The 24,849-nt window shown below is 37.7% G+C and overlaps 3 protein-coding genes and 2 long non-coding RNA genes across 5 annotated transcripts; 4 read left to right on the top strand and 1 right to left on the bottom strand.

The window, feature by feature from the left end:
* The first annotated feature begins 916 nt into the window (after positions 1 to 916).
* LOC146313745 (uncharacterized) lies at positions 917 to 2,912 on the top strand. The gene is made up of 3 exons (XR_014771965.1): positions 917 to 1,019; positions 1,763 to 1,858; positions 2,821 to 2,912. It is a non-coding gene; the product is annotated as an uncharacterized LOC146313745 (long non-coding RNA).
* On the top strand, positions 2,912 to 4,719 carry LOC146313744 (uncharacterized). Its single transcript, XM_084738132.1, has one exon. The coding sequence runs from the start codon at positions 2,919 to 2,921 to the stop codon at positions 4,572 to 4,574; it is 1,656 nt and encodes a 551-aa protein (XP_084594258.1). The 5' UTR covers positions 2,912 to 2,918; the 3' UTR covers positions 4,575 to 4,719.
* A 5,182-nt stretch (positions 4,720 to 9,901) lies between these two features.
* On the bottom strand, positions 9,902 to 16,019 carry LOC146313743 (uncharacterized). Its single transcript, XM_084736992.1, has 2 exons — positions 15,907 to 16,019; positions 9,902 to 14,281 (listed from the first exon to the last, which is right to left on the bottom strand). Exons 1-2 carry the CDS (start codon positions 16,004 to 16,006, stop codon positions 10,569 to 10,571), a joined length of 3,813 nt encoding a protein of 1,270 aa, XP_084593118.1. The 5' UTR covers positions 16,007 to 16,019; the 3' UTR covers positions 9,902 to 10,568.
* A 2,401-nt stretch (positions 16,020 to 18,420) lies between these two features.
* On the top strand, positions 18,421 to 20,348 carry LOC146313742 (uncharacterized). The gene is made up of 3 exons (XR_014771902.1): positions 18,421 to 18,483; positions 19,227 to 19,322; positions 20,257 to 20,348. It is a non-coding gene; the product is annotated as an uncharacterized LOC146313742 (long non-coding RNA).
* On the top strand, positions 20,343 to 22,276 carry LOC146313741 (uncharacterized). The gene has a single exon (XM_084736993.1). It carries the CDS (start codon positions 20,355 to 20,357, stop codon positions 22,008 to 22,010), a length of 1,656 nt encoding a protein of 551 aa, XP_084593119.1. The 5' UTR covers positions 20,343 to 20,354; the 3' UTR covers positions 22,011 to 22,276.
* Positions 22,277 to 24,849: the final 2,573 nt, after the last annotated feature.

The following is a 24,849-nucleotide window of genomic DNA, read 5'->3' as shown; positions in this document are numbered from 1 at the left end:
TTCAAAACTGAAGAATTTGACTTGAAACTGATGTACTATGTCTGTAGTATGTTGGCTTGAAATTTTGAGCTGTCTCAACTTTTTCATAGACCTACAACAATGAAACATGAAAACTATTTAAAAATATAATGTTATTCATTTCCATATCATGTTTTGCCAAAGTCACAAGGAGCCACTGGAGAGGAGCTGAAGAGCCACATGTGGCTCTGGAACCTCAGGTTGCAGACCCTGAACTAGGATGTTGTTCAAACTGATTGGAATTTCTCATTCATTCAAACAATTTGCGTCAATGCATCATGCGTTCAAAAGACGTGTTTATGCTTCCTGACCTCTGCGTTTTTTCATACGCTGTGCAGGTTTGCAAATGACTGACATGACACTGTGGGAAAGAACTTTAAGCTTTATGTTTTCAATGTGGGTGTGGAAAATGTGCAGCATTTACTTCACTTTCAGTCTTACAAAGTGGGATTTTGGAGAAATGTTTTGGCTTCTTATGGAGTGCTGTAAAAATTCTTCATCTAAATAGTGAGAGTTGCTTGTTCTCTGAAGAATGACCAAGACGGTGTGATGAATCAAATCTCGTTACTTCATGCAGCACAGAGAGAAGATTCAAACACAGTGTCCTCTGAAGGTCTTTCACTGTGTCTTGTCTCATATACAAAAACAACAGTCGCTCATTGCATGATAATGTTGATTCAATCATTCCTTCTTCAGATGTTAACAATGTGTAAACACAGTAGCCTGTCTGAGTACAATGTCCCATTGATTTTACACTCAAACATACAGTTATCTTCCTTCCTCACAACTGAGAGACAAAGAATCCTCTAATCAATATATTGAATATTCATCAAAATCCTTCATCTTCCACACGACTCATCAAGTCATCAAGTCATCAAGTCATTATCAGGGAGGTCAATGGTGTGTGTGTGTGTGTGTGTGTACACTGAACATATAAAGGAGCTACAGACTAAACTGCAGTAGATCTCACCCTCCCTTCCTGTTCAGAGACAAACTGAGAGGTAAGTTACTGAAAAGCTCTTTGTCCGTTCTGTTTATATCTTTCAGTGTTTATGAGATTGTGTGGATATCACTCGTGAAAAAAGGCAAAAGTGCAACGCCTGTAGTAAACTGAACAACTTGCTTTATAGTATTACTTGTGAAAAACATAATTTCAAAATTAGATTTTTGTTTTGTGTACATGATATTAAAACATGACATGAAACATAATAGAAGCCTGTTGTTGCACATGTCAATGAACACTGTATCCCAAATAATACTGAAAAATTATATTGGTGTTGTTGAGAGTATTTCTTTTAGTATTTTTCATGTTTCCATTAGGTGGTTGACAGTTTGTAGTGCAGTTTCAGTTTACCTACAGTGAGGTTAATGCCCCATACAAGGGCAGGAATCTTTGAAAATCTCACTGATCACAGAATCAATGAATCAAACTAAAATCTCAGAGGGGAACACGACTCTCAGGTCCTTTGTCATTCACTGATTTTCTTTGTCCACTGTCTTGAAACATGAGACATAACTGGCATTTAAGCTAACTGGTCTTGTTACTAAATATATCCCATTGTCAGTGTTTCCTCCAAAAATGTTGCTTCAGTGTGGAAAGTGATGCTTACAACTTAACCTTAACTAACTTACTAACAAACATGAATACACACTCTTTCACATTCTTAAAAACTTATTCATCACAAAAACATAAAAAATGATATATAACTATATATGTATGTATATGTATTGTTCTTAATTGTAGGAATTTGGAGAACAAGGTGTAAATCCCAAGCAACATTTTGAAATATCAACAGCTGGATCCTGACCTGAGCGAGGGGACTGAGAACAGCCAACAGAGGTTTGTTGTTATTCATTTTTTACCATCTTTTTTATTTCTTTGTTTTTACTATGACTTCACATGTGTGCATGGGCACAAACTTGACATGAAAAAAACACTTCATCGTGAAGATAGATTCATTAAATCTGATAAAATGTCAACTACCGATTCAGATTCTGACACTTAGTACACAGGTTTTGCAGTAGTGTCAGAGAAATTTGGGATTTCTTGAAGTGTTGTAAACTAAAACTGAGAAGAGTCCTGAAGAAAATCTGAACCTACAAAAAGTAGACATCCCACAAATAAGAGACGCAGTTTTTACAAAGATTCTGGCATTCAGTGTTTTCTTATGTGAGATTTCTTTTTAGGTAAGAACAGAATCTAGAACACTTAAGAGCACACTTATACACATTTTACTGCTGACATGTTTGTGCAAAAGTAATTGGTTATTGTGTTTTCTTCACTTCCACTGTTGTATATGTTGTAAATTATATATATATATATATATATATATATATATATATATATATATATAATTATTTTGAGATAGTGACTTATTATTTCGAGAAAGTTTCACATTATAACAACTTACAATAAGTAATTCATTATGTTAAGACACTAAATTATTATTTTGAAACACTAAGTAATTATTTTGAAATACTACATCATTATTTTAAGACACTAAATTATTATTCTAGGACACTAAATAATTTTTTTTTTAAAAGTAATCCATGTACATTGATGTGAACAGTTTCATGTAGGAGGTACTTTCTTTTTGCAGTGGAGTCGACTGGAATTTACATATGAATGTAGTTGTGCTCTAGTTAATCTTCAGATTAGTCGTAGTAATGTGAGTGTGTATTACTTTTCATGGTGTACCAGCAGCAGTAGAGAACACAGAATGGTGTACTCACTCTCATGGTAACTGCAAGTGAGGGTTGAATACTGTACATTTTTATTTTTGTACATTTCATCTTTTGCAGATTTGGACCTGAGTGCGCTTCATTTACTTCAAGACCAGAAGACGAACGCTTTCATTGAAGTCACTCGTCTTGTTTTATAATCCGAACTTCATAAACAAATGGAGGCTATATGTGATGCATTTTCCAGCAGCCCCAAAAGGCTTGCAGATGCTATAAAAAAAAAGAGCAAAAAAGTAGATTCAGCAGGTCCTCTTGAAGTTTATATAGTTCCACTGAAAGAGGACAACATCAAAGTCGATGGATGCAGGCGTTTCATTTTTGGGAAAGAGGACGTCAGTAAAAAAAATCGCACCATCATGGTTCTCGGAGCAACTGGAGCTGGAAAGTCGACTCTCATCAACGGGATGATCAATTACATTCTAGGGGTCGAATGGAAAGATTCATTTGGGTTTAAGTTAGTTGATGAGAATCTGTCAACATCACAAGCTGAAAGTCAGACCTCTGAAGTCACTGTGTACAAACTCAACCACCAGGAGGGTTTTAAAATCGACTACTCACTGACCATTGTTGACACTCCAGGCTTTGGAGATACAAGAGGCATAAAAAGAGACAGACAGATCACAGATCAGCTGCGTAATCTGTTCACTGCTCAGCTCGGTGTCAGTGAAATTGATGCTGTGTGTTTTGTAGCTCAGGCTGCTTTAGCTCGACTCACACCAACACAGAAATATGTGTTTGACTCTGTGCTCTCAATCTTTGGCAAAGATGTGGCAGAAAACATCAGAGTTATGGTGACATTTGCAGACGGCCAGCTTCCACCAGTTCTAGGGGCGATCAAGGCTTCAGGTGTCCCATGTCCTAAAACAAAAGACGGGCTGCCACTTCACTTCAAATTCAACAATTCAGCGTTGTTTGCAGATAGTCGATCAACAGACAGAACGAGTGAGGATGAATCAGATGAAGAAAGTTTTGATCAGATGTTTTGGAAAATGGGGGCAAAAAGCATGAAGAGGTTCTTTTCTGCTTTGAATGAAATTGAAACAAAAAGTTTGACAATGACAAAGGAGGTCCTCAAAGAAAGACAATCCCTCGAGGTTTCAGTTGAAGGTTTGCACAAGCGGGTTAAAGTTGGTTTATCCAAACTTGAGGAGATAAAAGAGACGAGTGCAAAACTGAAGGAGCATGAGGCAGAGATCAGCAGAAATGAGAAGTTTGAGTTTGAAGTCACTGTCAAAAAGCCTGATCAAATAGACATTTCTGGTACTGGAAATTACATCACCAACTGTCAGCAGTGTCACGTTACCTGTCACTATCCCTGTGCAATACCCAACGATGACGATAAAAGAGGCTGTGCTGCAATTGGATCAGATGGACACTGTAGAGTGTGTCCAGGAAAATGTATTTGGAGTGTACATTATAATCAGAGGTACAGATGGGATTATAAGGAAGTTAAAGAAAAACGAACAGTGGAAGAGCTGAAAGAAAAGTATCTAAAAGCCAAAGAAGCTAAGAATCCTGTTGATGCATTGATTAAAACACTGAAGGCTGCATATGATCGTGTGCAGGTTGAGGTGGTGGAATTGATGAACAGCTCAGCCAAGTGTTTAAACAGACTGAAAGAGATCGCATTGAAGCCAGATCCTCTCTCCACTCCTGAGTACATCGACATGCTTATTGAGGGAGAGAAATCTGAGGCCAAGTCAGGCTGGCAAGAACGAATTAAGTCCCTGACAGCCATGAAAGAAAAAGCAGAGTATGTGTCAAAAGTAGGCAAAGGAGAGAAACTTCTCCGTCGTCAAGAATCTCAAACCTAGGGCAAATGATAAAACTGAAACAAATTTCTTTAAGACCAAGACATTCTGACATGTTTAAAATCAACCATAGAAATCAAGAACAAAACAGGACTGTGAGTGATACTGATCAGGGTCCAAGAGATCTTGATTTAAACTTTTCAATATAACGAAAACAAGATTGAGACCTTAAAACCTATAATTATTATTTGAACAGTAAAACAACAGCTACCTTGGAACTTATATACAGATTTTGACATAATCATATTTTTAAAAAGACACTTAAAGAAGAAAATTCAGCCACATGATGAAAACGCTCTGATGAAGGCTTTGTGCCGAAAACGTGTAAGTGTTTTGTTTGTGATGTGAGCCAAATAAAAAACTCAAATGTGAGTATTTTTTGTCCTTCCAGAATTGAGATGTGCTACCTTTTTTGACTTTTTGGATTGTCTATTGGATTTTGGGTTTAGCACTCCACTGAGAATCCCATTGTTGAAGCGCAACCCCCTTCTCTCAAATGATGAAAGTATTGTCAGTATTGTTGAACCACTTGATGCTGTAGATAAATCATGAGGGATTTTCCAACAGAGCTACAAGGAAATATATCTAAATCAAACATACAACAGACTGTTCTCATCAGTTAGTCTGTTGATGTCAGGCCTACTGCACCAAATCCACCTGTTTCTTTAGAGCCCAAGGGAAAAGTAACACAGTGTCACAATCAGCTGTACATTTTAGTGATTTTAACATGTTTTTAACACTTACTTTAACACTATATTACTTAACACTGCCTATATAGTTCTTTTCTTCTGGGTAACTCATTCCTGTTGATAGATTTTATGACATTTTTATGCTAAAAATAATGAGATTCTGGTTTGGTTGGTTCTGATTCTGGTTTTTCCCTAATTTGTCACCCGTCACACTGCAGACAGTTTACATTGTTCAGTACAGGTTTTTTAAACAAGATCAGCTTGTTGAGAAATTATCAAGTTTTTTGTTTTCTTTTCTGCTCTTTCATTTTCTTTGACATTTGAAAAACATTGTTAACATGAATAATGTTGATGACTTATTGATGTGTTTTGAATGACATGTTATTGTTCTGTAGTAATAAGATATTTCCTGCTGAATGATGGATAGATTCTGTAATAATGAACAATAAATCAGTTCTGATATGTTTGAATACTGCCTCCAGTATTGTCTGTTGTCCTCTGATGTGTCATTGTGCACTTTGGTCCTCTGTAGCTCACTTCTCTTCTAGGACATTTTTAATCAGCCTTTACACTGCTGGCATCAACCTCAAGTTATCCAACATAAAGATCAGTTTTATTACAACCAAACATTTAAAAAAACAAAACAATCATACAGTCAGATCCAGTCTCTACATTTATCCCATCTTAGTATTAAGAACAGTGTGCAGCCGCTGTGCAGAACCAGAGGACCAATTCCAGTTCTAATCCAGCACCTTATTCAGACCATGCAAACTCCACACAGAATATCCACTTCATTGTTCATTCATATCCATCACATTGGTTCAAATGCTTGTATTGTGCCAGAAGACCAGATGATGATGACTGGATTTCATAATGAACGTCAGTAGTTGTGAAGGTTGTAATCACTGTGAACTGAATACGTTTGAAGATTCTTCACAGTTCAAACTTTGTCCACAAGGTGGCATTGACTGTAAGTCAGGACCTTGGTCAGGAGAACTTGCAGACTCCACACAGAAAGGACCAGGATTCAAACCTGTAACCTTCACACTGTGAGGCAAAAGCTTCACTGCTCCACTGTGCCGCCCAATGAACATGTCATCTCATGTTGAGTCTGACGAAATGCATTTTCTCATTCAGTCCAACATCTTTTGGACCAAAGTTTTCGACCACGCAGTCAATAAGTTATAACTAGAGTTGGATATTTCAGGTTTTTCTGATACTGGTAGTACAACAATACTTTTTAAATGGTACTGGTGCTACACAGTGCCTGAACAAATCCTTTACAGAAAAAGAAGCACAAAATGACATGAGAAAAGACTTTTTCATTGATAAGGAAAATTTGAACTTGAAATTGAACAATATATTAGTTTAACGTTTCAATATTGATAATATTAATTATATTAATTATTAATAATATAATAATAATAGAATAAATTTGTGACTCAAAAAAAAATATGAATACAAAACACACAGAACACAAATTTACACAACAAATTCACATAATAAATAAATCCTGACTGAACTACACTAATTTTGCACTAAATAACAGAGTACTGATAACTGCAAAATACATTTTAATTCAGTATTTTTGGTTTCCAGCATCAAACTAAAGCAATTCTTTTGCATTAATATGATCATATTTGTTAACCTGAGGAAAGAGAATAGATGGATAGACAGACAACATGGAAACATGATGCCTCTGGCCACAGCTGCCACCACTGAGGAGGCAGAAATGGATAATATGCAACATCAAAGAGAGGTTCATGTAGAATTCTCAATCTGTCCAGTTTGCCTCCCACTTCCTAACTTTACTACAATCCTTATCCTTGGTAATGGTAAGGTGACACAAAGAATTTAAGATTGTAATTAAATTTTACATTGAATCTATGTAAAACTTTCAAATGTAAAAGTGATAGTTACCATGCAGACACATCTGGAAACACGACCCTCATGATGATGGTGTGCTATGCCTGGTCTCATCTTCATGACACAAAACAGATTCCAGGAATCTGCAGATTTCCACTGATCTCTGTATTGATCAAAAGGAGTAAGTATTTGGTTATCAATATGTATTCATATTTATAATTAATTATCAATAATTACACTATGCATGATGGTATTGACACAACAGAAGAGACAAGTAAATAAAGACTGTTCAGTGTGGGAAAATCAGATATAAGAGCAAAGCTTTAACCAAGAGTGTTGCTGCTCCTCTTAGGTTTTGTTGGGGCGGGGAACGCCCACTGCCCACCTAAATATATACTGACAACTTTTAAGATCTGTGAGAAAGTAGGGCTGCACAAAAATACAAAGAAAAAAAACATGAAAAATCATGATGTGACATTTGTTGAGGTCTGTACCAAACAAACACGGTTTCTTCAGTCAGTAAGGTAGCTGTATGTCAGCTTCATCCACTTTGATGGAGGCAGACTGAAAGGACCCCACCAAACAGATATGATTTTCTTATTTAATGTGTTTAAAATATCAAAGATGTCAGAATTTGTACAAACCCTCAGTCAAATTAGACCCAGGAGCAGCAGCACCTGTAGGAGCTGCTCTCATTCATAATGAAGTGTTTGTTGTTGTAATATTCATTTCAGCCACAAGAGGCTGATGTGCAGCACTATTAAAACACACCTGGAGGAAAACTGCACCTCAGCCTGCTATAAAAACAACAGAAAAATGATCCTGACAAAGAAAAATCACCTGTCAAAACTTACTTTTCTCTTCTGGTTTCACAGATGGGGAAAAAATGAAGGAACTTAGAAGGAATATCTTTGCAAAACTTTTATTTCACTTGTTGTTTCTTTCTTGCCTCTCAGGGCTTCTGTACAAACATGATGTTAAAATGAAGGAAAAAAATAATTCTCCATGTTTAAAAAGAGGACAAAGTGTCTTTTTGTTGTCAGCGCCTAGCAACAGTATTTTCATGAATTGATTTACTTGAATATCATGTAGGTCAGTATTTTATATTCATCTCCTGATTTGTGAAAATACAGCCACATGAGTTTCGTTTGAAAGCAGCTCAAATCATCAGTTTATTTATTTTGTTACATTTATTGTCTGACTGCAGAAAGACAGTGTAAGTTTTTGTAAAAGTAAAATGTGTGTATACTCATCAAAATACAAAGTAGGACGTTAGTACTCCTTCACTAACACTGACTCGCTGTTTAAAATCACAGTAATTCTGACGCAGCAGTTTGTGACCTGCCTCAGAAATGACCATTGAGTCCAGCCAACACCTGTAAGCGTCTCCAATAAAGAGAGACTCACCCATCTGAGAATTTGCCGCACAACTAGTTTAAACAGTGTTTCTGTTATTTTGTCCACCACCTCTGTATTGAATCACTGCCTGCAGCGACGTCCAGGCAGCTGTGATGTTGACTCACTTTGCTCTTTGACATTCCTGAACACAAATAAACTTGACCGCCTTCCCACAATGCTCTGCTTCACCCTCTGTATGTTTTGATGATTTTATATTTCCTAACTCATCCTGAACACATCAAAACCCAAATTAAAAACTTGATTCAAATCATTTATGTCAGTTTGACTTGTAATTACCTTTCTATGAAGTGTTCATATGTATTTATCAGTTTTCTAGAAGAACAAGATTGTCAGTATTTCTGATCAGCTTTATCTGAAGAGACTGTGTTTAACTGTTTAAAGGGACAGTTCACCCCAAAATCAAAAACACGTGTTGTCTCTCTTCTCTCCAATATAATGGAACTGAATGACACTCGGCTTGTGGTGCTCATAGCACCGAAAAAGTACTTACAACTCACACCAAAACAGTATAGGTGGATAAACAACACTGCAGGCCAGAGGCACAATCTTTATTTTTGATTTTGGGGTGAACTGTCCCATGAAACATTCAGTTCAAATATTTTTTTTAGCTGCAGATGTTTTAATTATTGATCCAGATAGACAGAAAAGTATTTAGTGAATACATGTCATGGTGATTGGTGGATCAAGTTCTCTGATTTTTTACTTCGCTAAAAAAATATCAGTACAAAAATATAAAAATACCACATTTTAGGGCATTTCCAAAATAAGTACTCCAGTATTACAGGCATCAGGTAGTTACTGAACCAGCAGTAAAAGTACAGAGGTCTAATGAGAGCTAAATGTACTTTAAGTATTAAAAGTAAAAGTATATTTTGTTAATTGCTGTATCTTTGATATGACATGAACACAGTGTAACAGTTGGCTTTGTGCAGGCTGCCTCCCTGACACATGTAACATAATTATTTACCAAAGTGCACTGGTTGTATTTCAGTGTCCTGCTGTCTCTCTACAGACCCTCTATTTTCTTAACAAAGACTTTAGTGGAAACGTCAAAAGTCCAAGTATTCAGAAACACACGGCTTGTAAAATGAATGTAAGCATGTAACTGAATGCACAAAGTTTTAAAATAAAGTATACGGACAAAAACCTAAATATTCGGACTTAGAAGTATGCCTATTTCAACAACACGTGGCAATAATAATATTCAACACAAGGTCAGATTGTTTCCTTGCTCATGTGAAGAGTAGCACTTTTGTCAAGTAAAATTTAAAGTTTGGAATCCTGACATGGAAATATAAAACATTACCTGCAATAAACTTCTAAAGTGAGAAAAACATAGACAGTATGAGAACAACATTGATCCAACAAAATCGATTTATTATTGGCATTGGTAGATTTGGTTAACAAGAACAATTCCATTTCAAAACAATTTCAAACTCCACAAACTGCATACATAAACTGAATCTCACTGGTAACAGTTTTAAACTGCAAAAGCTACATCAACCCAACAATTTAATTATGTAAAATAAGATGCAATCATTTCCATCTGTCTTTTAAAAAAAGTTGGAGTATCTGACAAGAATCAATATGTATTTAATCATAAAAACATCAGCATATAATTAGATTGATGATAAACATTAAAACATTAAAATCTCAGCTCCATGACTGCCTCAGCAGATTAAAAAAAAATTCAGTCATTTTCAGGTTTGATTTTTTTAATATGCCCTGGTTAAAGGGGCGGTGGTGGCGGGCTTCAGACAGTTCATAAAACATGTGTGCTTTGAAGGCACAACAGTTCCATTACCAGTGAACATGAGGGTAGAAAATCAAACATCTGTCTGACCTGCAGAGTAAAAAGTACTTACTTCTTTCCAAATACAGAGACAAAAACAGATGATTTGTTGGCTGATGATATACAGATATAAAAAATAATAATGTCTCTGTGCAGCTCCAGTGTTCACTGTAATCACCTCACAGTGCTGCTAACATGGCTGAAGATCTGCAGGATATGTGAAAATTTTCCCTAATATCCAAAGAAATTTGTAAATTTCTTGAGCAAACCCTTCTTTTTTTGCCTCTGCTGTTTTTCTTCAGACAGTTCCTCCTCCGTTTTTGCCAGTTTGTCTCGCTTGGCTACTTTGGAGATGATTTTTGCCTTGTCCTTCATGGCCTCCAAAGACTTGACTCGGGCTTGGTAACCCTCTTTGGCCTCAGACTTTTCTCCTTCAATCAGCATGTCAATGTATTCTGGAGTGGTCAGAGGGTTTGGTCTCAGGGCGATCTCTTGCAGACGAGTTATTGACTGAGCTGACTGATCCATGAGGGACACTATCATGCCCTGAAGGTGAACAATTTCTTCCTCTTGCCTCTCAATCAATTCCTGAATGGTCATCTTTTCTTTCGTAGCGTTTCTGTACTTTGCTTGAAGAGCTTGCAGTGTCTGCTTCTCTTTTACTTTAACATATTCCCAGCTGTATGTCTGGTTTAAATGCACATTCCAAATGCATTTTCCAGGGCAGACAGTGCACATCCCTGTCCTATCCATTGATGCACAGCCACGTTTTTCATTATCATTTGCTATCGCACATGGGTAGTGGCATGTTATTGAACATTTCTGGCAGTTGGTAATGTACTCTCCTTTCTTTGTGAGCTGTTTTTTGACGGGTTTAATAACATCCACCTCAATCTCAAAGTTTTCATTTGCAGTCATAACTGCTTCATGCTCTTTAATCTTTTCTTTGGTTGTCTTGATTTCTTCAAGTTTTGCTAATCCAGCTTTGACTTGTGGTTGCAAACCTTCGACAGCTGTTTCGAGCTGCCTTCGTTCTTTGAGAACCTCCTTGGTCATTTGCAGGCTTTTGGTTGTCATTTTACCCAAAGCAGTGAAGAACTTCTCCATACTTCTGGCACCCATGTTCCAAAACATTTGATCAAAGTTGTCATCGTCCTCATCGGAATCCCCATCACAGGTTCTGTCACTGATGCTTCTGTTGTCTGCAAACAATGCTGAGTTGTTGAATTTGAAGTGAACTGGAAGCCCTATGTCATTTTTTGGACATGGAACCCCAGAGACATGTATTGCCTCGAGAACCGGTGGCTGCTTGCCGTCTGCAAAGGTCACCAGCAGCTCAATGTTCTCTGCTACATCTTTGCCAAAAATCGACAGCACCGAGTCAAACACATACCGCTGTGTTGGTGTGAGTCGTGCCAGAGAGGCCTGCGTAACAAAACACACTGCATCAATCTCACTGACTCCATTAACAGAGGTGAAAAGCCTCCGAATTTGCTCTGTAATCTCCCTGTCTCTTCCTATTCCTCTGGTATCCCCAAACCCTGGTGTGTCCACAACAGTCAGAGAGAAGGGGATTTTAAAACCATCCTGGTAGTTGATTTTGTACACAGTGACTTCAGAGGTCTGGCTTTCTGCTTGTGATCTTGACTGATCCTCATCAATTAACTTAAATCTGAAACTGTCCTTCCACTCCACACCGACAATGTAGTTGATCATCCCATTGATGAGGGTGGACTTTCCTGAACCAGTCGCTCCAAGAAGCATTATTGTGCGATTTTGCCTCATGCTTTCTTTGCCCAAGTTATAACTCCGGCATCCGTCTATGTCCATGTCTTCTTCTTCCAGAGGCACTTTGTAAACTGAGGGAGATTCAGAATGGATCCTCTTGCTGATATGTTTGAGGAATTCGGCAGGACGCGCAAATTCACGATTTGTTGTGCAGACATTAACAGAGATGCTTTCTTTGCTTCTGCCAGCTGCACCACAATCACACCTGACCCTGACAACATATTCTGTCTCTGACTGAAGCCCTGATATGATGGCCTTTTCAGCTCTTGACATCATTTGGTTCCACTGGAGAGCTTCCTCTCTCACCCCCTCGTCTGTTTTGGCGTACTCCACAATGTAACTCAAAATCTGGACATCTTGTCCAAGCTCAGCAGGTTTGTCCCAGCTAACTGACATCTCACTTGAGTGTGGTTCAACTTGTGGTTTTCCAGGAGGGCTGCAAGCTAAGGTCTTAATGGAGCCACTGATCTCATTGGCTGGACCAACACCTACTGAGGTCACTGCTCTGCATCTGAACATGTACTCTGTGTTTAGACTCAGACCGCTCACTGTCACCTCTTCAGCTTTTGATGTGGTCTGTTGTTGCCACTCTTCCTCTCCACTGACACAGAACTCAACAGAGTAGGAGGTGATGTTCTCTGCTCCAAACTTTGGTGGAGAAATCTTCAGTGTCACACTGCTGTGGTTTATGTCTCTTACTGTTACTGTTTCAGGCTTTGAAGGAGGCTCAAAGTTCTCAGTGACAGAAAAGCCATCTTTATAAAGGTAGATGCTGGAACCTTTCTGCTTCTCATTTGTTAATCCAACTGTTAAGAACTTTATGTTCTTGTTCTCCTTGTTGGTCTCTGCAAAATCACTGAAGAGCTTTGTCTTATTCCTCATTGCATCTGCTACTTCGTTTGAAAGGTACCATTGTTCCTTCTCTACATCGTATGTATGTGGATCTTGAGGGTCGTCTGGTTTGGGTGTTTGCTTCAGATAGTTTGATAAAGCTGAGAGGTACGGTTCAGGACTTCCCAGTGAAGTGAAAACAAAACACACTGCATGATCTGCACTGAGAATTTCCTCATGAAGACCAGTTTGAGATTGGACGATCTTGGTGTTCTTCATCATGTTGGTGAAAGACTTTAAAATGCAGATTTCTCTCTCTTTACAGTCCATCCACTCATTCAGATTTTTGCTGTTGAAAGGAGAAGAATGAATCTTCTTCAGGATCTCTGCGAGCACAGCCTCCTCTTCTCCTCCTCCTCGGATTGATGGAAGTTTTTTTGCCAAAGTTCGTTGGAATTCCAGCTTGAACTCAGAGCACATCACTTTAAAGGATTTCAGATTTTTGCCAATCTGTGGAAACTGTTGGACAGTTGTGGTTCTCATTGCATCATTGCACCTCATTTCCAGCTCACTGAAGTCCTCCAGGACACTCTGTGAATCTTGGACCAATCTTATACTGATCTCACGGACAAGTTTAGCTGCAGAAGAATCTAAACTTGCAAGTGGCAACAACCAGACCTTCATTGGTACAGCGTTTTCTCCGTTGGCTCCCAGTAATTTTGGCAGGCTTTGGTAGACTTGTACTGCATCCTGAAAGGACATGGGAGGATTTTCAAGACAAAAGTCTCCATGGAATCGGCAGGAGAATTTCTGAACATTTGCTCTTTCCGAGTCGTCCATTTTCAGTGAACCTTCACCCTCTATTGCAAGACAGGGAATCTTCTTGAGCATCACCTTCAAGTTACCTTGGATGTCTTGATGATCTTCCTTTTCAGACACCTCACGGTCAAAGACAAAGAAGGCTTGTGCCCCATAAAGGATACCTGTCACCACATGTGTTGCTATTCCTGTGTCAAAGACATATGGATGCTTCACATTTCCTCTTCCAAGATGATTCATCGACAGTTCCTGGAATTTTGTGGTAGTTTTGTAGTTCAGTGTTACTCTGGCCTGACTTTTTGAAGTCTTACTGTCGTTCAGGTATTTGGCTGATCCTTCAACTTCTACCAGTCCACCCAAGAAACTTGCTTTCAGAGAGGCTTCAACATTCAGTGCTGAGGATTTATCCTCAATTGATTCAGATGCAATTATCTCAAAGCTACTATTAGGTTTTCGTCTTTCTCTTGTATCTTTTTCCAGGTCATTGCTGTCCCAAAGTGTCATGCCTGCCAAAAACAAAAAGAAATTAAACTAATTACATTTCCAACACTACATAACACAGTCAACAATAACTGAAATTTAAATGGGCTTGTTACGCCTTACTTCTTCAACAAGTCACATGATAGCAGAGTCCTTAATGACTCTCATTCACACCTCCCCCCAGGTGAAACTCATGAGTCACACAATGGAGGGGCGGTCACATGATTCACATGACCCTCTAGGTGTTAACGAGCCCATTAGGTTTAATACCTGAACTCCCAAACCAGTCAGACAGAACTGAAGAAGCCTCTTGGATGAGAGGCGAAACGTCTTCAAGAACTCTATCAAGTCCAGTTGCCTACTACAAACCTTGATACGAACAGGAAAACAGTGTTGCAGAAACTCCAGAATAATGTAAGTGGATGGTGACTAGTTTTCAAATGTAAAAAACAACTGGAAAAAAACATAAAATGCCTCCATACTGCTCGTCTGATGTAATCCAAGTTCCAATCCACACACCCAGTTCAGACAGTGTGCATGTGCAAACAAACGTGACTCCAAGCTAAAGATCTACAGTGGAGATTCAGGATAAAAACATGGTGTAAAGAACATCTTTTTAGTCAACTGGGGCTTTAGGAGACTTGGATTACACCAGACGAGCAGTGTGGGGGCATTTTGTATTTTTATTCTCCTGTATTTTACATTTGAAAACTGGTCATCATCCACCTCCATTGTTTGGGAGATTCTGCAACAATGTTTTCCTGTGAAACTCCAGCAGAATTTTGTGGACTAAAAAACTAAACATAACCTTTAATTGGCATGAGACTGAATTTTCAATTTTGGTTGAACTATCCCTTTAAACAGTAGATAATTGCCATTTATTCTGTTACTCCTGTTTGGATAAGTTATAATTAAGTTTGTGTTTGATATTAAGAGCTGTAATAATCTTTATAAATCATTCTGAGTTTCTTATTTCTCTCTTTCAGTTCTACACACAGTTACATGTAGCACAGATCTCCAGTTCTATTATTTCTGTCTACCAACACAGCTCTGTCTGCTGAGCTGCACTGTTTCTGAAAATAATTTTCTAACAGACTCAGGGATGAGCGCAACCTCAGTCTCAGTCTAAATAACACAGCCCTTCACAGATGCTCCGCTACAACGACATCGGTCTCGTCTGCTTCATCTTAAGCAAGAGATCCCTGTCCTTCAAAAAGGCCTGAGAGGATTACTTTTGGTCCCACCCACTGTAAATCAAAATGTGATTGGCGAATTCATTATTGTTAATATATGTTTGCTTTGGCAATATGTTTCCATGCAATAAAGCTCAGTATATTGAAATTGAGAGAGAGAGAGAGAGAGAGAGAGCTAGTTACCAGCTCGGAGCCTGGCTAAATTAGTCCAAAGAAACCCATATGCTTCCAACTACGGTTCAGGGTCAAAAAGCTGGAAAAGGTAACACAGAGAAAGCTAGTATTTCATAAGTCTACAAGAAGTATTCACAGCCATTTGAGAACACACTCTCTCTTTCTATTTGTGTGTGTCTGTGTGTGTGTGTGTGTGTGTGTGTGTGTGTGTCTGTGTGTGTGTGTGTGGTACATGAGTATCAGCTAGTATTTTTGTTATAAAAGTTCATCTCTAGAGTCTTTACCAGGAACAAGTGTATCTTGGCGGCAGTCGTACAGCATCCCGAGGCTGAATGGTCGGCCAAGTGCTGCCACCTCGATCGTTCTGCTGGCTTCAGGGTCCATGTCCGAGTCTAGACTAGAGGAAACAGAAAGTTTGTTAGTTTTCTCCTGTGACTCTCATTAGTCATCTGTTGTCTGGTTCGTCAACCATTGTCTTGTACGGTTGCTGTAACAAAGAAAAGCTGCACTGAAGTCGACAGTAAAGTAAAAAAATACTTTAAGTCCACCTGATCTTCTCTGGGCAGACCCACACTGTGATTTCTGCCTTCACTACTGACCCCAGGTGACTAATATACATGTTTCTGCCGACTCTGTCCACAGCAGGACGTTGCTTAGTTTCCTACACCAGTACTCCTGCTGCTTCTCCAAACTGGGGTCGTGTACATACACTGACTATGGATGAGTAGCTCAAACAACATCTGAATTATTCCTTCAAACCTCCATCTACAGTCTTTGGTTAAACAACGACACACTGCAGGACACTGAAAACACAACACAAGATAAAGAGCAGAACTGGTGCATGCAGCAACACATTGGTCAGTTAAGAGCATCAGAGTACTTACAGCAGATGTGTGTGTGATCCTTTGAGGCACTGATGGAGTCTCACACATTATATTGTCTCTGAGAGAGAAACGCCCCCAGATCTTTTGTCAATAATAGGAGGCGGCACAGAGGAGGAGCAGGATGATTTCCCAGAAACCACATGACCAGCAGATTGATTAAAGAAACACCTGTGCTGATAAAGAAATAGCTCAGGGTTTTTTTCTTTGTCTTTCATGTTTACATGTTGGGGTTTTTGAGAAATGGTCTGACTTCTTATCAAGTAAATAAATCATTAAACCCATTTCTGTCCTCTCTTGCAGAATTGCAGAGAGGATTTAGATTACAGTTTTTCTCATTTGCTTTGACTCAGTTCTCCAATGAGAATGACATTTTTCAAGACATTAAGTTCAAATCTCTGAACAACTAGGACAGGGGTCTGCAACCTTTACGATCAAAGGAGCCATTTTTGGCCAAAAAAGGGGGAAAAAATCTGTCTGGAGCCGCAACTATTAAATGCTGTCTTTTTCCTGAAGACTTTTTTTGGCAGCCATAGCTTATGGAGACTGAAGAAGACGAGCCACCATCACAGTTTAGATGAAAAGACACCGAGCCACAGACACAGTCTTTGATATTTTAGTTGATGAAATATTAACACTTTTTTTTAAATTTGGTGTACAACATACTGCAAGAGATTTTTGACTTTTATCCCCAATTCAAACTTTTACAAACTTTCTGCTGACCTTTAGTTGAGATAAATTAAGATAAATTTGTAGTAAAAGTTAAAGTTTGAGAAAATTGTTTTTCAAAATTAGGTCACAATTAACTGTGAACCTGATTTTATACTATTTTGTTGCCTTAAAATTAAATGGTTTACTTTTTTAAATACAACATTTTGGGGTTTCTAAAATTCAAATATTCAAAGTTGTCTTAAGAAGAAAAGTAAATTATCTCAACAAAACATCAGTAGTTGGTAAAACTTTTTCAAAACTGAAGAATTTGACTTGAAACTGATGTACTATGTCTGTAGTATGTTGGCTTGAAATTTTGAGCTGTCTCAACTTTTTCATAGACCTACAACAATGAAACATGAAAACTATTTAAAAATATAATGTTATTCATTTCCATATCATGTTTTGCCAAAGTCACAAGGAGCCACTGGAGAGGAGCTGAAGAGCCACATGTGGCTCTGGAACCTCAGGTTGCAGACCCTGAACTAGGATGTTGTTCAAACTGATTGGAATTTCTCATTCATTCAAACAATTTGCGTCAATGCATCATGCGTTCAAAAGACGTGTTTATGCTTCCTGACCTCTGCCTTTTTTCATACGCTGTGCAGGTTTGCAAATGACTGACATGACACTGTGGGAAAGAACTTTAAGCTTTATGTTTTCAATGTGGGTGTGGAAAATGTGCAGCATTTACTTCACTTTCAGTCTTACAAAGTGGGATTTTGGAGAAATGTTTTGGCTTCTTATGGAGTGCTGTAAAAATTCTTCATCTAAATAGTGAGAGTTGCTTGTTCTCTGAAGAATGACCAAGACGGTGTGATGAATCAAATCTCGTTACTTCATGCAGCACAGAGAGAAGATTCAAACACAGTGTCCTCTGAAGGTCTTTCACTGTGTCTTGTCTCATATACAAAAACAACAGTCGCTCATTGCATGATAATGTTGATTCAATCATTCCTTCTTCAGATGTTAACAATGTGTAAACACAGTAGCCTGTCTGAGTACAATGTCCCATTGATTTTACACTCAAACATACAGTTATCTTCCTTCCTCACAACTGAGAGACAAAGAATCCTCTAATCAATATATTGAATATTCATCAAAATCCTTCATCTTCCACACGAGTCATCAAGTCATCAAGTCATCAAGTCATTATCAGGGAGGTCAATGGTGTGTGTGTGTGTGTGTGTACACTGAACATATAAAGGAGCTACAGACTAAACTGCAGTAGATCTCACCCTCCCTTCCTGTTCAGAGACAAACTGAGAGGTAAGTTACTGAAAAGCTCTTTGTCCGTTCTGTTTATATCTTTCAGTGTTTATGAGATTGTGTGGATATCACTCGTGAAAAAAGGCAAAAGTGCAACGCCTGTAGTAAACTGAACAACTTGCTTTATAGTATTACTTGTGAAAAACATAATTTCAAAATTAGATTTTTGTTTTGTGTACATGATATTAAAACATGACATGAAACATAATAGAAGCCTGTTGTTGCACATGTCAATGAACACTGTATCCCAAATAATACTGAAAAATTATATTGGTGTTGTTGAGAGTATTTCTTTTAGTATTTTTCATGTTTCCATTAGGTGGTTGACAGTTTGTAGTGCAGTTTCAGTTTACCTACAGTGAGGTTAATGCCCCATACAAGGGCAGGAATCTTTGAAAATCTCACTGATCACAGAATCAATGAATCAAACTAAAATCTCAGAGGGGAACACGACTCTCAGGTCCTTTGTCATTTACTGATTTTCTTTGTCCACTGTCTTGAAACATGAGACATAACTGGCATTTAAGCTAACTGGTCTTGTTACTAAATATATCCCATTGTCAGTGTTTCCTCCAAAAATGTTGCTTCAGTGTGGAAAGTGATGCTTACAACTTAACCTTAACTAACTTACTAACAAACATGAATACACACTCTTTCACATTCTTAAAAACTTATTCATCACAAAAACATAAAAAATGATATATAACTATATATGTATGTATATGTATTGTTCTTAACTGTAGGAATTTGGAGAACAAGGTGTAAATCCCAAGCAACATTTTGAAATATCAACAGCTGGATCCTGACCTGAGCGAGGGGACTGAGAACAGCCAACAGAGGTTTGTTGTTATTCATTTTTTACCATCTTTTTTATTTCTTTGTTTTTACTATGACTTCACATGTGTGCATGGGCACAAACTTGACATGAAAAAAACACTTCATCGTGAAGATAGATTCATTAAATCTGATAAAATGTCAACTACCGATTCAGATTCTGACACTTAGTACACAGGTTTTGCAGTAGTGTCAGAGAAATTTGGGATTTCTTGAAGTGTTGTAAACTAAAACTGAGAAGAGTCCTGAAGATAATCTGAACCTACAAAAAGTAGACATCCCACAAATAAGAGACGCAGTTTTTACAAAGATTCTGGCATTCAGTGTTTTCTTATGTGAGATTTCTTTTTAGGTAAGAACAGAATCTAGAACACTTAAGAGCACACTTATACACATTTTACTGCTGACATGTTTGTGCAAAAGTAATTGGTTATTGTGTTTTCTTCACTTCCACTGTTGTATATGTTGTAAATTATATATATATATATATAATTATTTTGAGATAGTGACTTATTATTTCGAGAAAGTTTCACATTATAACAACTTACAATAAGTAATTCATTATGTTAAGACACTAAATTATTATTTTGAAACACTAAGTAATTATTTTGAAATACTACATCATTATTTTAAGACACTAAATTATTATTCTAGGACACTAAATAATTTTTTTTTTAAAAGTAATCCATGTACATTGATGTGAACAGTTTCATGTAGGACCCACTTTCTTTTTGCAGTGGAGTCGACTGGAACTTACATATGAATGTAGTTGTGCTCTAGTTAATCTTCAGATTAGTCGTAGTAATGTGAGTGTGTATTACTTTTCATGGTGTACCAGCAGCAGTAGAGAACACAGAATGGTGTACTCACTCTCATGGTAACTGCAAGTGAGGGTTGAATACTGTACATTTTTATTTTTGTACATTTCATCTTTTGCAGATTTGGACCTGAGTGCGCTTCATTTACTTCAAGACCAGAAGACGAACGCTTTCATTGAAGTCACTCGTCTTGTTTTATAATCCGAACTTCATAAACAAATGGAGGCTATATGTGATGCATTTTCCAGCAGCCCCAAAAGGCTTGCAGATGCTATAAAAAAAAAGAGCAAAAAAGTAGATTCAGCAGGTCCTCTTGAAGTTTATATAGTTCCACTGAAAGAGGACAAAATCAAAGTCGATGGATGCAGGCGTTTCATTTTTGGGAAAGAGGACGTCAGTAAAAAAAATCGCACCATCATGGTTCTCGGAGCAACTGGAGCTGGAAAGTCGACTCTCATCAACGGGATGATCAATTACATTCTAGGGGTCGAATGGAAAGATTCATTTCGGTTTAAGTTAGTTGATGAGAATCTGTCAACATCACAAGCTGAAAGTCAGACCTCTGAAGTCACTGTGTACAAACTCAACCACCAGGAGGGTTTTAAAATCGACTACTCACTGACCATTGTTGACACTCCAGGCTTTGGAGATACAAGAGGCATAAAAAGAGACAGACAGATCACAGATCAGCTGCGTAATCTGTTCACTGCTCAGCTCGGTGTCAGTGAAATTGATGCTGTGTGTTTTGTAGCTCAGGCTGCTTTAGCTCGACTCACACCAACACAGAAATATGTGTTTGACTCTGTGCTCTCAATCTTTGGCAAAGATGTGGCAGAAAACATCAGAGTTATGGTGACATTTGCAGACGGCCAGCTTCCACCAGTTCTAGGGGCGATCAAGGCTTCAGGTGTCCCATGTCCTAAAACAAAAGACGGGCTGCCACTTCACTTCAAATTCAACAATTCAGCGTTGTTTGCAGATAGTCGATCAACAGACAGAACGAGTGAGGATGAATCAGATGAAGAAAGTTTTGATCAGATGTTTTGGAAAATGGGGGCAAAAAGCATGAAGAGGTTCTTTTCTGCTTTGAATGAAATTGAAACAAAAAGTTTGACAATGACAAAGGAGGTCCTCAAAGAAAGACAATCCCTCGAGGTTTCAGTTGAAGGTTTGCACAAGCGGGTTAAAGTTGGTTTATCCAAACTTGAGGAGATAAAAGAGACGAGTGCAAAACTAAAGGAGCATGAGGCAGAGATCAGCAGAAATGAGAAGTTTGAGTTTGAAGTCACTGTCAAAAAGCCTGATCAAATAGACATTTCTGGTACTGGAAATTACATCACCAACTGTCAGCAGTGTCACGTTACCTGTCACTATCCCTGTGCAATACCCAACGATGACGATAAAAGAGGCTGTGCTGCAATTGGATCAGATGGACACTGTAGAGTGTGTCCAGGAAAATGTATTTGGAGTGTACATTATAATCAGAGGTACAGATGGGAGTATAAGGAAGTTAAAGAAAAACGAACAGTGGAAGAGCTGAAAGAAAAGTATCTAAAAGCCAAAGAAGCTAAGAATCCTGTTGATGCATTGATTAAAACACTGAAGGCTGAATATGATCGTGTGCAGGTTGAGGTGGTGGAATTGATGAACAGCTCAGCCAAGTGTTTAAACAGACTGAAAGAGATCGCATTGAAGCCAGATCCTCTCTCCACTCCTGAGTACATCGACATGCTTATTGAGGGAGAGAAATCTGAGGCCAAGTCAGGCTGGCAAGAACGAATTAAGTCCCTGACAGCCATGAAAGAAAAAGCAGAGTATGTGTCAAAAGTAGGCAAAGGAGAGAAACTTCTCCGTCGTCAAGAATCTCAAACCTAGGGCAAATGATAAAACTGAAACAAATTTCTTCAAGACCAAGACATTCTGACATGTTTAAAATCAACCATAGAAATCAAGAACAAAACAGGACTGTGAGTGATACTGATCAGGGTCCAAGAGATCTTGATTTAAACTTTTCAATATAACGAAAACAAGATTGAGACCCTAAATAAGATCAATAAAACCTATAATTATTATTTGAACAGTAAAACAACAGCTACCTTGGAACTTATATACAGATTTTGACATAATCATATTTTTAAAAAGCCACTTAAAGAAGAAAATTCAGCCACATGATGAAAACGCTCTGATGAAGGCTTTGTGCCGAAAACGTGTAAGTGTTTTGTTTGTGATGTGAGCCAAATAAAAAACTCAAATGTGAGTATTTTTTGTCCTTCCAGAATTGAGATGTGCTACATTTTTTGACTTTTTGGATTGTCTATTGGATTTTGGGTTTAGCACTCCACTGAGAATCCCATTGTTGAAGCGCAACCCCCTTCTCTCAAATGATGAAAGTATTGTCAGTATTGTTGAACCACTTGATGCTGTAGATAAATCATGAGGGATTTTCCAACAGAGCTACAAGGAAATATATCTAAATCAAACATACAACAGACTGTTCTCATCAGTTAGTCTGTTGATGTCAGGCCTACTGCACCAAATCCACCTGTTTCTTTAGAGCCCAAGGGAAAAGTAACACAGTGTCACAATCAGCTGTACATTTTAGTGATTTTAACATGTTTTTAACACTTACTTTAACACTATATTACTTAACACTGCCTATATAGTTCTTTTCTTCTGGGTAACTCATTCCTGTTGATAGATTTTATGACATTTTTATGCTAAAAATAATGAGATTCTGGTTTGGTTGGTTCTGATTCTGGTTTTTCCCTAATTTGTCACCCGTCACACTGCAGACAGTTTACATTGTTCAGTACAGGTTTTTTAAACAAGATCAGCTTGTTGAGAAATTATCAAGTTTTTTGTTTTCTTTTCTGCTCTTTCATTTTCTTTGACATTTGAAAAACATTGTTAACATGAATAATGTTGATGACTTATTGATGTGTTTTGAATGACATGTTATTGTTCTGTAGTAATAAGATATTTCCTGCTGAATGATGGATAGATTCTGTAATAATGAACAATAAATCAGTTCTGATATGTTTGAATACTGCCTCCAGTATTGTCTGTTGTCCTCTGATGTGTCATTGTGCACTTTGGTCCTCTGTAGCTCACTTCTCTTCTAGGACATTTTTAATCAGCCTTTACACTGCTGGCATCAACCTCAAGTTATCCAACATAAAGATCAGTTTTATTACAACCAAACATTTAAAAAAACAAAACAATCATACAGTCAGATCCAGTCTCTACATTTATCCCATCTTAGTATTAAGAACAGTGTGCAGCCGCTGTGCAGAACCAGAGGACCAATTCCAGTTCTAATCCAGCACCTTATTCAGACCATGCAAACTCCACACAGAATATCCACTTCATTGTTCATTCATATCCATCACATTGGTTCAAATGCTTGTATTGTGCCAGAAGACCAGATGATGATGACTGGATTTCATAATGAACGTCAGTAGTTGTGAAGGTTGTAATCACTGTGAACTGAATACGTTTGAAGATTCTTCACAGTTCAAACTTTGTCCACAAGGTGGCAGCACAACATTGACTGTAAGTCAGGACCTTGGTCAGGAGAACATGCAGACTCCACACAGAAAGGACCAGGATTCAAACCTGTAACCTTCACACTGTGAGGCAAAAGCTTCACTGCTCCACTGTGCCGCCCAATGAACATGTCATCTCATGTTGAGTCTGACGAAATGCATTTTCTCATTCAGTCCAACATCTTTTGGACCAAAGTTTTCGACCACGCAGTCAATAAGTTATAACTAGAGTTGGATATTTCAGGTTTTTCTGATACTGGTAGTACAACAATACTTTTTAAATGGTACTGGTGCTACACAGTGCCTAAACAAATCCTTTACAGAAAAAGAAGCACAAAATGACATGAGAAAAGACTTTTTCATTGATAAGGAAAATTTGAACTTGAAATTGAACAATATATTAGTTTGACGTTTCAATATTGATAATATTAATTATATTAATTATTAATAATATAATAATAATAGAATAAATTTGTGACTCAGAAAAAAATATGAATACAAAACACACAGAACACAAATTTACACAACAAATTCACATAATAAATAAATCCTGACTGAACTACACTAATTTTGCACTAAATAACAGAGTACTGATAACTGCAAAATATATTTTAATTCAGTATTTTTGGTTTCCAGCATCAAACTAAAGCAATTCTTTTGCATTAATATGATCATATTTGTTAACCTGAGGAAAGAGAATAGATGGATAGACAGACAACATGGAAACATGATGCCTCTGGCCACAGCTGCCACCACTGAGGAGGCAGAAATGGATAATATGCAACATCAAAGAGAGGTTCATGTAGAATTCTCAATCTGTCCAGTTTGCCTCCCACTTCCTAACTTTACTACAATCCTTATCCTTGGTAATGGTAAGGTGACACAAAGAATTTAAGATTGTAATTAAATTTTACATTGAATCTATGTAAAACTTTCAAATGTAAAAGTGATAGTTACCATGCAGACACATCTGGAAACACAACCCTCATGATGATGGTGTGCTATGCCTGGTCTCATCTTCATGACACAAACCAGATTCCAGGAATTTCCACTGATCTCTGTATTGATCAAAAGGAGTAAGTATTTGGTTATCAATATGTATTTATATTTATAATTAATTATCAATAATTACACTATGCATGATGGTATTGACACAACAGAAGAGACAA

This window comes from Lutjanus erythropterus, chromosome 15, assembly GCF_056507025.1.
Source record: "Lutjanus erythropterus isolate fLutEry1 chromosome 15, fLutEry1.hap2, whole genome shotgun sequence".
NCBI lineage: Eukaryota > Metazoa > Chordata > Actinopteri > Lutjaniformes > Lutjanidae > Lutjanus > Lutjanus erythropterus.
Note: the sequence above shows the minus strand (reverse complement) of the source record. Positions and strands in the feature narration are given on the sequence as shown.